Raw genomic sequence first — 17,767 nt, forward strand, 5'->3', positions numbered from 1 at the left:
CACTCACCTTCCAGATGGACTCGCCCACAGACAGCAAAACCCCCCCTCAAAGCCGCTCAGAGACACACAATAAAAGACCAACCCCATGCCCCACCTCCCCACCCTGCCCCACAGACTGTGCTAAGCGCGTCTCTGCCTCTCTGGAAGCTTCCGCTGTGTCCATCTGGCCAGTGCCCTCTGGTCAATCAATGCTCGTCCCTAGCAGGCCTTGTGCCTTTCTCACATCCTGACGATGCTCCTGAGGGTTTGGCGTCTCCTGGGGTCTCTCTGCAGCTGCACGCCTGAGAAAGCACCTGGGCTGAGGCTTCGGGTTCTGGTTTTATATCCAGTTCTGACCCCACTTCCGGTTCCGGCTGGCTGAGCACTTGAGGGTGGAAGTGGAGCCACCACAACTGGCCGGCCCTAGTCCTGGAGGCCAAGTGCCTTCTCCCGAAGGGCAGAACCCACCGGAACCCTGGGGGCACTCCCTGCCTGAGGGGTAAGAGGAGGGGCAGGGGGGAGGCCAGATGGTGCCTCTTGCCATTTCCGAAGAGAACCTGCTTCTGATTGTCGCCTTCTCTGGCTCCTGAGAGGTGGGGTGTTGGTCAGACCACTGCACCAGGCCCTCGTAGGGGCCCTTCTGCACTGGCAATGGCCTCAGGGAGAGGAAGGGGTGAGTCCTCCCAGGAAGCTAGGCCGGTGCCGGGGATGAGGGGACACCCAGAGGACAGCGGGACATTGGCACAGTGACAGCTCCACGCTGAGGCTCTGCCTGGTCTCCCCGGTCCCACCGGGGCCTGCAGCCCTCAGCCAGCTGTGCCCTGGACAGGAAGCCCGTCCTCAGCCTCAGAGCTCGGGGTGCAGGAAGCTTTGCCTCCCTGGAGAGAGGACAGCGGCAGGTAAGGCGCTCGCCAGGCATGGATCCAGCTTGGATTAGATCAGCTCCCCATTTGGTCCCCCGAGTCCTGCCAGGAGTGATCCCTGAGCCAGGAGTAAGCCCGGGACACCACTGGATGTGGCCCCCAAGCCAAACCCAACAACAACAACAAAAAAAAAAAAACAGCAACAAAAAGGGGGCTGGAGCTGCTAGTGCGGCCTCCGGACCTCATATCTCTTCATTCTCAGCAATGGAAAATATATTACCAAATGCTTTCTTTTCAGCAGTTCGACTTTAGGGGGGAGAGACTCCAAATCAATAATAGTGAATTTTTTTGTTGAAATATTGAATGTAATCAAAGTAAAGTGAAAGTAAAGTGAAATTTACCAGTTACACATGCGGGGTGGGGGGTTGGGGAGGTGGGGGGAAGGGGGGAGGTATATTGTGATTCTTGGTGGTGGAATATGTGCACTGGTGAAGGGATGGATGTTTGAGCATTGTATAACTGAGACTTAAACCTAAAAGCTTTGTAACTTTCCACATGGTGAATCAATAAAAGAATTAAAAATAAACAAAAAAAGGGGGGGGGGGCTGGAGTGACAGAAGAGGCAGGGATCTTGCCTTGCATACGTGTGACCTGGGTTTCATCCCCAGCACCACCAGGAATAATCCGTGAGCACCGAGACGGGAGTAAGCCCTGAGAATTACCAGGTGTGGCCGATAAAACCAAAACCGACCAAGCAAACAGGAGAGGTTGCCTAAAGGGCCAGGATCATTAGCACTGGGACAAACCGAATCCTTCCCGCCCCCCCAGCACAGGCAGGTCTGGGCTTCTGTGCCCCTGAGTCTCTATTCAGTGAGACCCCGACCCTCCTTTCTGAGCCACTGTCCCAGTGCAGTGACCTGGTCCTGCCATCTGCCTTGCCCCTTGCCCTCTGACCTCCTAATATGAGGTTCAACACACGCCACAGATCCCTCACCCTCCTGGGGTCCCCGCATTTCCCCATCGACCCTCCCAGACACGTAGGGGTGCCGTGATGGGGCCCATTTCTCAGCGGGGGATGTTGAGGTCTCCAAACAGCAGGCTCGAGTCTGGTGGGTCTGGGAGATGTGAGGGGCCAAACCAAGACCCTCTCTAGGGCAGGCGCTTAGAGGGCCCATGGCTCACGTGGGGCTGACACCCCCTTCTCCCACCAGACCCCACCGTTGGGCCTTCCGGGCCGAGGTGTCTCGGTGCTGCACCCCCGTTACGTGGAACCGCGGTGCCAGCTGTTCCACACGGGTGACAGTGCGTCTCCCCAGCACTCAGGCTTGGCTGGGGCGGGCGGAGGTGGGGGGCGCTGTCCCCTCTGGGGCAGCTTACAGGGGTTGCAAATCCTGGAAACATAGCAGGGGACTGGGGGGGTGCTGGCACCTCCCCAGTGAGCAAGGGGTTAGTTCAGAAACAACGGTTGTTTGTTTTTCTAATTTTAGTCCGTCTGAGGTCTCTGGGGGCACAAATGAAGTTATCAGTAAAGAAACAGCGGAATAAAGCCCCGAGCCAGCAGGCCGCCGGGGCCCCTGGGAGCAGAGACTCGAAAATCTGAGATGGAGTTTGTTTATCTTGTGATCTGAGCTCCGAGCACTGGGCCCGGGGTGCCGGAGGGGCATGTCCCCCAGCCCTGGGAGGCCTGTTCCCTGGCTGCCCCCCGGGAATTAGGGGGGGCAAATGAGCCCACGGGGGGTGTGCGGAGGGAGGCGGAGCCGCTTGGAAAGGAAGCGTGGATTTGCTTCTCACCGTAGACTGGGGGTCACCCATCCACCCACACACCACCCGGCCTTCGAGTCCTGCGCCGTCCAGGGGCCTGGTCACTCCTGCCTGGCCTCCCACGGGCCCAGGGAGGCCAGCAACACGTGACTCCCAGAGTCCTGGGGGTGGGGGGTGTCTGACAACAACTTGCTGCTCCCGTACCTAAAGGTATGGGACCTCACGGCCCCGAGGAGCAGCCAGACAGACCTGAAGGGCTCGGGGCCCGGACCCAATCCCGCCTCTCCATGTCTGAGGAGGGAAATCACGAGTCAGAGCTGCAGCCAGGTCAGGACCTGCGGGTCCAGCCGGGCGAGAGGCGGAGGGGCGGGAGAAGCCAGGGGAGCAGGAATGTGGGGCTCAAGGAAGGGGCCGGGCACACTCACGCTGGCAACAGTGGGGCTCCTCCCACCACCCATTTCTGGAAGGGCCACACACAGACTGGCCCTGCAAAACAGAGTCCCCTACCGGGAGGCGGGGGTGGGGGCTGCCCTTGTCCCGCCCCAAGGACCCCATCACCCCCAAGAAAGAGCTTCCGGCCATCTGGGCCTTGTCTTGGGGTCCAGAGGTGAAGTTGAGGCCCAGGAGAGAGCAGGAAGGTGTCAGCTCCAGCCAGTCAGTTCTCGGGGCGAAAGCGAAGACGAGCGGCCAGACACCCGCATCTGGGAAACTGAGGCTGGAACAGAACAGCGCCTCCCCCCAGGCCCGCCCTCAGTCTGCTGACGGTGGCATCGCCCCAGCCCCACTGCGTCCTACATCACGGAGCGTTTTCTAAAAGCAACCACTTCTTAATTCTTTGGCTGAATGTCTAAATAAGGATTTTTGCCAATTCCGAGCCCTGCTAACTGATGAAGTTGTCAGAAAAAGATCTAATGATGCTTGAAAATGCAGGGCGTGAGCCAGCTGTCGAACTGCCCTCCCAGCTCTGACTCTGCATCAGGGAGGGGGGGCGCTGGGCGGGGAGGGGCGGGAGGGCCTGCCGCTGGCCAGCTGGGAGACTGCTGAGGGCTCCTGGACCCCTTTGATCCTCGGTTCCGGCTGTAAAGGAGGGTCCTGACCTGGCTACCTGGGGAACCGAGCAAGCCCAGCACCAGTGCAGAGGAGATTCCCGCCTAGTATGGGGGGTGGGGGGCCCAGCCTGCAGTCTGGGGTGAGCTGAGGCTCCATTCCGCAGCTCCATTTCAGGTGGCGCTGGGTCTGTGGCCCCCGGCAATTCTCCTGGGGGAGGGTGCCGTCACTGACACACGACAGGCACCCAGTGACCCCTGGCCTGCAGAGAGGAGCAGGTGGGGTGGGACCCTGGGAGGCGGAGCTCGGGTGCGCAGCCTCTCCCCTTTCCCACTCCAAAGTCCTGGCTCGGGGACCCGGGAGTCAGACATTTCCCAGGAAGGACCCCGAGAGACTCAGCACAGCACCCCAGCCCCAGCCCCGCTGGCTGCGAGGGGTGGTAAAGGCCCTTCAGCTCAGACACCCAGGGCCCAGAGCCACGAGCTGCTTCCTGCCCTCCCCTCCTGTCCGACACACACATAGACACGAGCACAAACACACATGTATCCAAGAGCATGGACACACACATGTAGACACATGTAGGCAAGCATGTACGCATGAGCAGGATACATATACATGCACCAAAATATGGATGCACATGTACATACACGTATGGACACATGTGTACATACACACATGGATGCACCTGTAGACAAGTGCAGACACACATGTACATAGAGAGAGCATGGGTGTATATGTAGACACAATCACAGACCATGCACATGTGCACTTGAGTTGGACACACGCATGGACATGAGCATGGGGACACATACAGCACATAGTCGTGAGGGTGGACATGTAGACATGAGCACAGGCACACAAGTAGGTAAGTGCTTGGGGCCACAGCGGTAGCACGGTGGAGAGAGCACTTGCCTTGCATGCTGCTGACCTGTTTTGATTCCTGAGTTCGATTCCCGGGTTCAATCCCCAGCATCCCATATGGTCCCCCAAGCACTGTCAGGAATGATTCCTGAGGGCAGATCCAGGAGTAACCCCACAGCACCACCAGGCGTGACCCAGACACATGGGCAGACAAGCAGGGACATACAGGTAGACCCCGTGTAGACACATACACAGACGGAAGGGTGGACACACAAGTAGATACGAATGTGGGCACACACAGACACATGCATGGACAGAGCTCTGAGACGCTTCCTGACACCAAGTCACCAGGTGCCTCACAGCAGCCTGAGCTGTTTCTCTCCCAACACCCACTTAACACCAAACCAAGAAGTCGAGACAGCCTGAGCAGCTCTGGTGGAGGGAATGAGGTTGTGGGGGGCGCAGCCCAGCAACCTTGGGGGAGCAGGACCTGGAGCTTCAGGGAACACTGGGTGCCGCGTGGGGATCTGCCACCCGAGGGACAATTCAGAATCCTCCGACAGAATCCCCGACTCCCACGGGAAGCAGAAGTTGTTCAAAAAGGAGCTCAAAAGTGTTGACCAGCAGTTGGGATTCTAGAAGCTTCCCTCATAGCCTCACTCACACTGTGATTGGGAGCTCGAAAGTGTTGACCAGCAGTTGGGGTTCTAGAAGCTTCCCTCATAGCCTCACTTACTCTGTGGGCTAATCACCTCTTCCCCGATCCTACAGAAAGCCAGAGGGGCTGTCCTGGGTGTGGGGGGCAAGGAAATGCAGGAGGCTTTCTGCCTTGGGGTGTCAGCCACCCTGAGGAAACTGGGCATCCAACATAACTACGCCGTGCTGAGCTGGGAGGCCCCCAGCCCTCTTTCCCAACTTCACCAGAGAGCCCGAGGCGGGCTCTGACTCCCATCTTCTCTCTAGGCCCCCAGGTCTCCCCACAGACTCCAGCCCCACTTGGGACTCCTGCTTTGACGAGCTTTTCAGCACCGGCCCGAGCCTGTGAGATCCAAGGACAGACAACCAAGCAGGTGGGAATGACCTGCAGGGAAGCTCAGAGGAAACGTTTCCAGAGGAACGTCCACTGAGAACTGTGAGCTCCTGGAAATGAGAGTGAAATGCACGAAACAGCAGAATGGAAGGTGGGGGCCCAGACTGAAGCACCCCCCCCACACACACACACACACACACGCCGCTTTCCAGGGCCTGGCTCAGGGGCCCAAGCACCACATGAGTCAGGAAAGTTCCTAATGCAGGGGTCAAAGAGAGCTGAGGGGCTTCCAGAAAGGCGAACAACAGTAGTCCCATAGCAAAAATGAAGCAAGAGGAAGACCGGACTTCTTGAAAATCAGTAGACGTGAAAATGCAGCCGAGCGGTACTTCCTAATTTCCAAAGAAAAACGAGACCCAGCTTGCTCTACACTCAGTCAAGCGAGAAGGAGACAAAAGACTGTTTTAGAGCTTCGAGGTGTCTGTGCTCCCTTCCTCCCCTTGCCCCGGCCCCGGCCCCTCTTATGAGGCCGCTTCTGTTCAATGTGGAACTGGAAAGGCGATGAGTCGAGCAGGACAGTTGCTCCCGGACAAACGCGGCCCCATGCCCCTACCAGAGCAGCCACAAGAGAAAATACGCCAGGAACCCAGGATGTGTAGGAAACACCTCACTTCTGAAGGCCCTTGGGAGATGAAGGGGGCTGGCAGGGCTTTGGTGTTGACTGCTTGTAGGTAAGCAGGATTTTACCTGTTTAAAACAACGATTACATCCAGGAAAGATGCGAATGACACCAAAAAACTTGCAAGGAAGACACAGCTCCGCTCACTGGCTGTAATTCGGGACTGGTAAAGCCAGGCAGGACAATGGGTAGTGCTGGGTACATGCTTGTGGGGGTGCTGGGGGGCGCTGGGAAGGAGCTCTATTCTGGGGGGAGTCGGTGGCTGAGCTGGGAGCAGGGGCAGTAAGTGTGTTCTTGTGATACGTGGAAGCAAATGCCAGAATTGGCTAAGAGCTGAGAATAGTTGTCTCCAGGGAAAGCACAGGGGGTAAACTCATCCGGCAACTCGACTCTGGGCGTGCATGAATCATTTTGATCTATAAAGTTAAAACACTGAGAAAGTATATTCCCATCCCTGCCGTTCATCCCCCGCCATTTCTCCAGCCGCAGGATTTCTTGGTCGCAGAAAGCCTGGCTTCTTCCAGAGCTCTCCTAGGCCCAGCCTCGAGGCCAGCCTCAGAAAGGTCCCGAGAAACAGCAGATGGACGGAAACCCGGGTCCCACTGAGATCTCAGGACCCCATGCTCGGACCTCTCACACCCCGTGTGGAATCCGGAAATGCTGTGTTTTCTAGCAGCTATGCTGGGATAATGATCGGTCGAGCTGTATAGGGACATCCTGTAAAGGAAGGCCAGGAGCACTGGGCATGGCTACAGTCTGCATCTTCCCTGGGGTCCTGCCATCTCCCCAACTGAGCCTGGAAACCAGAATTCTGGTGTCTCACTCATTCACACACACACACACACACACACACACACACACACCACTACTCATCTGTGTTTGCAGAAAGCAAGATCATTATTTACTGGGACAGAAACACTGAACTCATTCACATATATCAAACAGATCAGTAGACCAAAAAAAAAAAAAAAAAGAACTTCAAACAACCCCGGAAACTGTTGAGTGAGAAAGGGGTGCTGTGTCCAGGCAAGGCAGGGCATTCTCATCGCCACACTTATCTCCCGGCCCTTGACTGCCCGGATCCTGTCCTCCGACAGCCAGACCCTTCCCAGTGTTAACCAACCTACTTTTTCCACGAGTGAATCCAAGTTAAGGAAGCAGAAGTTTCTTCCCAGACCACTTAAGCCCCTGAGCCAAGTCAGTGCTGGACCCAGCGTTCCCTGGGGCCCCATTCTCAAAGATTTTCCAAAGATGGTATCTGGGCAGTGTGACTCACACAGCAATGACCTTGGGGCTCAGAGGACACAGGAACTCTGGGGCCCCTGCCTCGCAGCCAGCATCTCCCAGCTCGCTTGGGGAAGCAGGCGTTGAGCCTGGCCAGGATGGAAGGACACACAACAGAGCAATCCTAGATCTAAATTCCCCAACGCCAGTCTGAGGATAAGCGACAGTCAGTGATAAGTTTCCTGGTCATCTGGCATAAGGCGAGCAAACAGGGTCCAAAGGGGATGTGTAGGGAAAGAATGATTCTCAAATCTTTCTAATACTTGTGTTCTAAAACAAAGTTTAAAAAACAAAACCAGACAACGAAATGATGGTGATTGCAGATGACAATTTTTTTTTTTTAAAAAATGTCCTTACTTGGCCAAATTGAAAAGTTTGGCACCTCTACTCTGTCCTCCAAAAATATGTTTTGGAGAAATTTTATTTGAATCCAAAGTCTGGAACATTCTGTGGTAGACAATACAAATGAATCCAGAGGGCAGGGAGGGTATCAGTGCTTGTCTTCTAGTCTTCCTGTGATGGTTGTGTGTTCTAGAACATTCTAACTAAATACTTGGCCGACCATGTGCCAACTCCGTACCGTTCAGTGACAAGGACCTCATTTCTTCTATACACGACTTCCCAGTATTGTCAAACACTTGCTTGCTTGGGCCTTGGCCACCACCTTGGGCATCTGATGCCTAGCTTTACTTTTGATTTATTTGGGGGAAGGGATTTTAGGGGGCCTGCACACAGTGGTGCTCAGGGTTTACTCCTGGTTCTGCGCTCAGGGATCACTCTAGGCAGGGCTCAGGGGACCATATGGGATGTCGGGGTCCAGCCTGTGCAATCCTGCGCAAGTCAAGAGCCCTTCCTGCTATCCGATTGCTTTGGCCTCCCCGCTGTAAGCTTTAACCAAGGAGAAGCCCATACCTTCTGCCACCACACCCCTCCCCTGCCATCCTGCCTTCTTTGGTAGGACTTTATTTGTTCTGCCCAGCACCAGTCATTCCTTTCAGAGGGAACTTATCTAAAATCACTTTGCTAACAAGTTCAAACTCAGCCTTAGCTGAGTTCAAGCCTGATTCTCCCACTCCTTTAGGTATGGCAACAGCTTGGAGGCCTCTATTCATGAGATGTCTCTGACTGCTCAGAGCCATTAGAAATGCAAGAGGAAACAAACAGAAATGGTATGGCAATATTTTTTTTTAAGTGTGGCTCCAATAAACATTTCTCTAGATTCACAGAAAAGGAAAAACACCCTGAAGAAAACCAGGCAAAATTGCAACCATCCCTTGAGGTGGGCTACTAGATGGCTTTGTCATATTTTTGCTTTTCTGGTTCCTAGCTTTTCTACAATAATCTGTTTTTTACTGGCATGTTAGTTTATATAATGACCATTGAGAGAAATGTAATAAGAAAAGTAAAATTAATCTCCTTCCCAAAACTCATTTCAGTTCCTGACCACTGTCCTGTAAACAAGGTCCTGGGGGTCTGCAGCTCCTAGAGAAACCGAAATGGCCCACCTCAGCTCCCCCACCTGACCCTGCCCCGTGGGTGTGGCCAATCGCGCCATGGGCGTGGCCTGCCGCATTGGGCGTGGTCAGTCACGGACTGGGCGTGGCCTGCCGCAGACCCTGGCAAGGCTTTTCCCTCACTCCTCTCCACAGCAACCTGATGTTTCCTGCTGCATCTGTCTGCTGCCCGAGGGGGCCCCAACCCTGCTCACCACAGACCCCCGCCCCAGTCCCCGGGGTCGCTGTGTGTGCTGCCTGGAACTGTGCACCCCTCTCCCCCAGCGCACCTGCCGCTCTCCCCCGAGCTGGGCGTGGGTGGGGTGCAGGGCGCGGAGGATGCTGGCTCGCCCCTCGCCGGCTGTTCCCCAGCACAGCGCGCAGATTGTTTCACGGGGAGGAAAGTGACGCATCGAAGGGAGTTGTGTCATCCTGGCTGTGATGGAGCCGGGCCCAGACCAGCCTTCCTGCTCCTACCCAGGTGGCTGCTTGCTCCTCTGGGCGCAGAACAGAGCCAGTGCCCTGGGTCCATGCGGAGGGCGGGGAGCACGCGCCAGGGGCACCCCCGTGCCAGAATAACCACTGTCAGGGCACTCAGGGACATCGCGGGCCATGAGCCAGGCCTGGTTAGATGCGTGGAAGTGAGGGTCCCCATGGCCTGACCCATGACCGGGAGCCAGTCCCAGCCCTCCCCGACCTGTTTTCCGAAAGGTAGAACCTGGGCAGGAGCATTCCATGGCCACTAGACTGAGAAGTCTGACATTTCTGGTTACAAGAACCCCCAACCCCAGGAACAGGGCAGCCCGGGGTGGACGGGAGGGAGAGAGGGGGGGCACCCCAAGGGGTGTGAGGGGGCGTGCGCTTATGAGGACAGGGGTGGAGCAGACACTCATTTCACTTTTTTTTTTTTTTTTTTTGCTTTTTGGGTCACACCCAGCGATGCTCAGGGGTTACTCCTGGCTTTGCACTCAGGAATTACTCCTGGCAGTGCTTGGGGGACCATATGGGATGCCGGGGATCGAACCCGGGTCAGCCGCATGCAAGGCAAATGCCCTACCTGCTGTGCTATCGCTCCGGCCCCTAGACTCATTTCACTATTGTTTGTGTGTTGGAGGCTGCCCCTGACTCAGAGTTCGGGGTTGCTCCCGGAAGTGCTGGGGGCCAGCGAGGGGGCTTCCTTCCTTTCCTGCCTGGAGGATGCGGGTGGGGTGCCCATCTCCCCAGCTCCAGACTTTGCTCCTGGTTCTCAGCAAAGAGGCTGAGAAGATTCTGTCCTTCTAGACAAGCCCAGGCTCCCAGTGCAGCTGGGCAGAAGAGGACTGAGGAGGGCCTGGGCAATGGCCGGTCACCCCCCGCTTCCCAAGGCTGGCCTGCTCCCGCGGGGGACCCCTCCACCTTCCCACTCCTAGGTCAGGGCCCAAGAGCTCGAGAGGGAGAGCCAGGCAGGAGGAGGGGCTCAGCGTGGCTCAAAGACACCCGCAGCCCCCGGAGGACGGGACAGTGGGTCAGCAGGCCCGGGACAGCCCACCCAAGAGATCTGTCACCAGTGTGGCCTCGGGTGGCATCAGGCATGTGACATTCTCACAGCTGGGCCCCTCCTGGGGCTGGAGGGTCACGGGGCCCTCAGCTCTGTCCCCACCCCACCCCCATCGCTTCACCCGCAGGACTCACCCGGAGGGCCGGCAGGGAGCTGACCTGGTCCACGGTCAGAGTCGCGTCCTTGTAGTACTTCGCGGAGGGACAGAGCTTCAGGAAGGTGTCGTGGATGCTGCGGAGAGATGTGACAGGCTGGGCCCCTCTCCCGCCGGCTTCCTACAGAGAAGCTAAGAGCCACGGACGCAGGGAGATGGGAACTGTTCACCCTGCTAGAAGCGTCGCTGAGGCTTCCTGGCTGCCGCAGGCCGGGTGCAAAGGCAGGATGTGCCCTGTGGCCTGGCACACACCTGCCATGCCCACTATCACAAACCCCAGAGCCCTCGTTTCCAGCTGGGGAAGCAGCCTGGGGGGACCGGGAGGGGAGGCCGGGGAGGGCTGCGGGGAGGCCTGAGGCCCCACCAGTCCCTATGCCCAAGTCGGGAGGAGGCGGGATTTGAACCCAGGATACTATTGCCCCTGAGGTCATACACCCACATGGGGGCCCGGGTGGGGGACTGTCCCTTGTGTCCCCCTCTGAGGCTCCTCACAGAGACTCTCAGGAACACTTTCACAGAGCCACTGTCATTTCCAATTGGGGAAACTGAGGTCAGGGACTGGAGCTTCCTGTGCTGCCTGCTGGGGAGGGCTTGGGGTGGGAGGACGCCCCTTCTAGCCCTCACCAGGCTCTGTGCCCGAGGTGCCCACAAACTTCCAACCATCCGGGAAGAGGGTGGGTGGCATGAGCATGTCTATAAATAGGTAAACTGAGGCTCAGGGAAGCAAGAGGGTAATGCCCAAGTCACGTGGGTGGGGAGAGACAGAGGGGGCTAGCTGCCTCCCCTCCGCTGTTACCCAGGGGAGGGTCTCCCGGCTGCACCCCAGCCTGCCAGTGAGGGCTGCCCGCACGGGAGCGGTGACTGCGTCTGCTCAGCCACACGACGATCCCGCCTCTAAATACGGATCAGCGGCTTGAGATGCAACTCGGAATTAATCACTGATGGACTCACCAGGACCAGCCATTTGCAAAACTCACACGTTCAGCCTGCCAGAAAACCAGCAGGCCCTCGGTGGCAGGGGTAGGGGGTGTTGCGGGGGGCTGCCTTCCTCACAAAGCGGACAAGGTGAGGGGCCGTGCTGTCCGAGGCCTTGTAGGGGTGGAGGGGGAGGTCACTCCACTGCTCACGCTCTGGGGAACCAGTAACTGCCACACAGCCCTGGGACCCAATCTCCTCGCTAGTGAGTTTCCACTAAATTAGAATCAAGGGGGACCCGTAGGAGAATCAAGTGTGCGGCTTGTCCAAGGCCTGCGCCCCGCCTCGGAGATGCACTTTAGAGGCCTGGGAGGGCCCAGGCCCGGCTGGTCCTGCCGCTTCCGGCTTCTGTGCTGTACACAGAGCCCCGGCCCCACTGCCCGGGCTCACCCCATGTCCAGAGTGCCCCGAGCCACTGGTTCCTTCCTCACTGCCCAGCCATGAAGTCATGACCAGTGCTGGCCTCCATTGCCCAACAGACACGGAGACACCAGGAAACGCTTCTTTGACTCCTGACAGGCATTTCTTTAACTGCCCCAAGCCCCAACTCTGCAGGACCGGACACCGCAGTCCACCCATGTGGAAGGGGGAATCCTGGGACCCCCCAACCCGGCCCACACAGCCAAGTGGGAAGCTGAGCACCAACCCCAGTGGCCAGCCTGTCACCACCACCGTGACCGTAACTGGCCCCCAGCACCAGGAGCTGCCAGCCAGCCCAGGTGGGGAGACTGGGAGGCAGGGGGTGCTCAGGGCCAGGGAGAAGAGTGACCTCATGGGTCCCCAGATGCGACGGCACACCCAGGAGCCCCGGCAAGAGGGCCCCAGGGGTCCAAATGGTGGGGGCGTGTGGTCCAAGGGCCCCTCAGTGCCCCCTCTCTCCTGGACCCCGTTCTGGATCCCTTTGCAGCCAGCTCAGTCCACCCAGCTGTGCCACCACCTGGATCACAAGTGTCCCTTTGGCAGGAGAATTGTCCCCGTGACATCCCAGGCCCAGGCACCCTGGCACGGCCACACTGTCCCCTGGCACCACGTGTCTGCTGCTCCCAGAGCCACTGCAGATCCTGCCGGGCCTCTGTGACGTGCTGCCCCTGTGCCCCACAGGCCAGCTGCCCGCTGCCCGCTCTGCACTGTCCTTACTCCGTAGCCCTCGGGGCTGGCGCCGCCCGGACAGAGAGCCTGGCCCAGCGTTCTCAGGCACGACTGCGTCGGGCCCTCCCGATGCCGATGCGGAGGCCAGGCCAAGCATCTGTCCCGGCCTGAAGCCGCCTGACAGCTGCCCGGGCTCCGTCCACTCTCCCTGACTCTCCGCTGCCACTCCAGACCCTCAGCGGGCCCCACGCCCCTCCCAGATGTGGTCCTCGATACAGAAGCACTCAGCCAGGAGCACCTGAACGCTCACTGGAGCATCGCTGCCCTGCTCCCTGTCCGCCCTGCCCTGTCCTCGAGCCCCCCATGTGCGGGACATAGGGAGAGCCCCCCCCCGCGCCTCCCTCTCTACCGTCTGTGAGCAAAGGGGCGCCCCTGAGTTGTTTCAGCAGCAGCGGTCTGGGCAGCAGTGCCCGGTGTGGGCACGGCCCTTCCCGAGCAGCAGAGGCTGAGAAGGGCCAGCAGGCCCCGGGGCCCCCTCGGGGACGTGAGCAGATGTTTCCCTGCCTGCCCCTTCTCCCTGGCACCGGCTCCCCAGAACAACAACGTGGCCTTCCCTTGGGAGGCGGGTGAGCAGGTGGGAAACAGATCCCAGGGCAGCGAGGGGAGGGAGGGGGCTGGCTCCTGGCCTGGGCGACTGTCCAGAGGGCACGCTGCCCCAGCCTGGCTCCCCCTCGGGAAGCTCCCCAGAGCCCGGGGAGCTGGAGGGGCGGTGTTCAACCCTCTCCCGCCCACCAGCCTCAGCCTCGGCCGCCCGTGGGGTTATGTGCCAGGCTCCCTGGGCACCGGAGAATACAACTCGAATCATCTGGAGTGGCCAAAGGAGCAGGCGTGGGCATGCCCAGCGGGCAAGGGAACAAACTGTGCCACCCATGTGTTAGCGTCTTCGGGACTATTGAACCTTTGAGCACAGCCCCTCAGAGCCCACATTTTGGGACTAGAAATTTCTCCTGTGGATTTCCTGCTCTCTAGTTCATTTTGGAGGTGATGGTAAGATGAGTTAGGGTTCCTCTACAGCAGGGGAGACTGTCACTGTCACTGTCACTGTCATCCTGTTGCTCGTCGATTTGTTCGAGGGGGCACCAGTAACGTCTCTCATTGTGAGACTTGTTGTTACTGTCTTTGGCATATCCAATACACCACGGGTAGCTTGCCAGGCTCTGCCGTGCGGGCTAGATACTCTCAGTAGCTTGCCGGGCTCTCCGAGAGGGACAGAGGAATCGAATGTGGGTCGGCAGCGTGAAAGGCGAATGCCCTATCGCTGTGCTATCGCTCCAGCAGGGGAGAAAAGACCCCCCCTCAAAAAAAAAGAAGTGGGAGAGAGGTGCATCTGTGTGGATTTCACCCCTCTCTGTGGAGAGTCAGACCCAGGTGTGCCCTGTGGTGAAGGCGACCCTGAAAGAGAGGCATCTTTGAGGGTAACCCCTGTAGGTCTAGTGCCGAGGACTTTTCCAGAGAGCCCAGGGCAAGTCTGTGAGCAGTGGCTACCTCAGGCCTGGGAAGAGGAGAGAGAGAGAGAGATTTACTTTTTATTCAGAACTTCCTAGGCCGTTGGAACTTTCCAGGCCTCTCACAGATGATATTTAAAACTTCTTAATTGCGTTGCTTTTTAGAGATGTCAGTAAGGGTTCAGTGGGAAGCAGGAGAGAGGTCATTTGGAGCGGTGTCATGTTTTTCTGACAAAACATGAAAAGCGGCGAGTGAAGAGTCAGAGGAGAACCACAGCGCCCCAAGGGTCCCCGGTCCCCACGGCTGCCTGCGCCCGCCTCTCCCTCTCTGTCCCTGCTGGGAGTTTATGAGGCTGAGACCCCTGGGCTGGAGGTGACTTTTAGGGGGCCCTAATAGAGCAGAAGGGGAGCCTAGAGGAGACAGTGAGGAGATGCCCCGCCCTGAGGGTCTCAAGCGATTCCCTCACTCATTCATCTTGCAGGTTCTTGGGGCGCAGTCTCCCCTCACATTGCTGAGGGGGCTGTGGCAGCTCTTTAAGGGAAACGCTTCCCCTCCAGACAGGACTGTGACCCACTCACCAGCGACCTGTGACCTGGTGCTGGCCCAGGGTCAGCCAAGACACGGCCTCTAGGAGAGGCTAGAAGGAAGGAAGGACAAGACGCTCCCTCCAGTCAGCCAAAGGCCAAAATGGCGCCACAAGCCTTCCCTCCCCTCCCCGTTCCAGCTGGCCCGTCCGACTCTGAGGTACTGACTGAGCTCTGTCCCCACTGCAGCGTGACGCCCGACATCTCACTCAAGTCGAGACCTCAACCACAGGGCCCAGGAAAGCTGTAGGCCCCCAGCTCAGAGGGGAGAGGGGCCCGCACTCACCACAGGATCTCATTTCTGGTCAGGAAGGTCAGTGCCTGCAGGAAGCAGAGAGAGTCAGCTGCCTGCGCAGGGCAGGGTGGGGTGGGGGCTCCCCAGTGGGCTCAGACCCCAGTGGGAGAGTGGGTGCCCGCTCCTGGCCTGTGCCGTGGTGGTGGCTGGGGGTGCCCTGCCCTCCTGCCCCAAGTCAGGAGGCAGCTGTGGGAGGGGGAGGGGTGAGATGCCAGAGCGAAGTTCTGGGGTGACCCAGAACAGGGGGTAGGATGGGGGCAGGTGGTGACACAGCATACAGGTCTGGCCAGACAAGGCCCCACCTCCCCACCCAGGAAACCGGCTCTGAGACTCGCCCGCCCCTCCGCCGGCCGCTCTGTCCACCTGGTACTCCTCCAGGTCCTCCCAGAGCATGGGGTGCCTCAGACACTGCCCCATGCCCACAGCAGAACCTCGACTCCCAGAGGGGCAGGTTGCCGTGGTAAGCACCATTCCACCTTCTGCACATTCTCCCCGAGCCCGGCGGGGTGGCCAGGACTACGGACCCCCGCCCCCACCCAGAAAGGCAGCTGTGGTAGGAGGAGGGGGCTCTGCTGGCTCAGGGACCCCTGCCCGGCCACGAGGCCCACGTCTGCCCCTGTGCCAGCGACCCCACCTCTGCGCCCACATTCCCCCTCGGGGGCCGCCACTCGGGTGGTTTGAGGGACACAGGCACAGTGCCAACTTAGTGCCAGGAAGACGGCTCAGGGGCTGCAGGAGAGAGGTGCGGGTTTGAGCGCCACCACAGTACCCTCAGGGCAGAGCCAGGGAACCCCCAGCCAGGTGTAACCCCAACCAAAATAAATACTGAAATATTTAGCAATAACGAGGGTTCAGTGTTAGTGCCAGGGGACGCCGTTAGTGGGGCGAAGATCTGACCTCAGCTCGGCCCGCGGGGGATAGGAAGGGCCCGTCCCCCGGGCCCGCTGCAGGCAGGAGCAGACGGACACACGCGCAGCCACGGGCCCGAGAAGAGACCTGGGCAGGGACTGCGGGACACTGCAGGGCAGGGCAGAATCGGCCCTTCCCGAGCCAGGGCCACTGTCCCCGACCTCCTCAATGCGGCCACGGAAGCTGCCTGTGCCCGGCTGTGCCCATCACTGCTGCCACCAGCTCACAGCCCCCAGGCTCAGAAATGAAGGAAAACAGCCCCAAGAGCCCGGGCCTGGGCTGTGACGACATGGACACTGTCCCACTGAGAGCTCAAGGAGACATCACACACACACACACAGCCCACATACACACCCCACACATATATTACTCACATATCACACATACCACACACATATGTACAGCGTACTTATACCATACATACACATTATACCACACACCATACATACATATACCACATACCACTCACCACACATGCTACACATACATCACACACCACACACATACCATACATACACCACATGCACAGCACTCATACACATACATACCACACATATGCCACACATACCATACACACCACACATATACCACAAACTACACATACACACCACACATACACCAAACATATACCACACACCATAATACACCACACATACCACACATACCTCATACAAACACACATGTACCATACATATACCATATACACACCACACATACATACCACACATATGCCATACATACCACACACACCACACATGCCACACACACACTACACATACACACTACACATTTGCCACACATACCACATATGTACCACACACACACCATACATACACCACACACCACACACATACTCACACACACCAAACATACACCACATACCATACATACACCACATACCACACCATACACCACACACAATACACCAGACACTACACACATACATACACACATATTCACACCACACACATGTGCATACCACATACATACAAACACCCACTACATACATATACACACCACATGCCACACACACACACACACATCACACACACCACTCACATAGACATCACACATGTCCCTGGGGAGAGGAAGCAGAGAGGGGAGAGATGGAGCTTGGAGGGTTTAGGAGAGGGAAGGCGGCTAAGGTGGCCACTGCCAGTGGCATTTAAGGGCCGTCACAGTGCCCTGGGCCGGCTGTCGGCCTCAGTTCCCCGTCTGGACATGGGTGTGTTAGCACGTCACTTCTAGGATGACGGACGGTGAGGTGAAGCCGGGCACGCGGGCTGACGACACTGGTCTGCCGCCCTGGCCGGGAGGAAGGGGAGGTTGGCAGCGGGCAGGGCCGCCATTCAGCCCCGGCTCCTGCGAAGCCCACGAGCCTCCGGTGCTCTGGGCAGCCGCCGGCGGCCAGTGTGCGCCCTGTGCCTCCCCGCGGCCCTGCGGGTGGGCAGGGCGCCAGCAGCCCCACGCTTTCCTGCTGGTGTCCGTCTCGGGGCTGAGCCCCATGTGTCGGGGTGCAGAGCTTTGGCACCCCAATACGTCTACGGCTGAAGGCGGGTTGCCTGGGAGGGGCCCTGAGGCAGGGGGGAAGTGACCTGAGAAGGACACGTTTCCCCGAGAAGGCCGCTCCCCTCTGTCCCCTCTGTCCCCCCCGCCAAGAGAGACCGTCTCGGGGTGAGGCATCTGCGGGGCGGGTCCCTTCTCCCAGTGCACTCTCTGCC

At 58.4% G+C, this 17,767-nt stretch overlaps 1 protein-coding gene across 1 annotated transcript in view; it reads right to left on the minus strand.

The window, feature by feature from the left end:
- Nucleotides 1–15,554, minus strand: part of CIB4 (calcium and integrin binding family member 4) — a 44,980-nt gene extending 29,426 nt beyond the window's left edge. The window contains exons 1-3 of the mRNA XM_004618921.2: nucleotides 15,501–15,554; nucleotides 15,129–15,163; nucleotides 10,669–10,765 (exon numbers count right to left, since the gene is read on the minus strand). Of these exons, the coding sequence (XP_004618978.1) occupies nucleotides 10,669–10,765; nucleotides 15,129–15,163; nucleotides 15,501–15,554 (186 nt within the window). The remainder of the gene's footprint in view (nucleotides 1–10,668; nucleotides 10,766–15,128; nucleotides 15,164–15,500) is intronic.
- Between the last annotated feature and the right edge of the window lie 2,213 nt (nucleotides 15,555–17,767).

Source organism: Sorex araneus, chromosome X (assembly GCF_027595985.1).
Source record: "Sorex araneus isolate mSorAra2 chromosome X, mSorAra2.pri, whole genome shotgun sequence".
Classification (NCBI taxonomy): domain Eukaryota; kingdom Metazoa; phylum Chordata; class Mammalia; order Eulipotyphla; family Soricidae; genus Sorex; species Sorex araneus.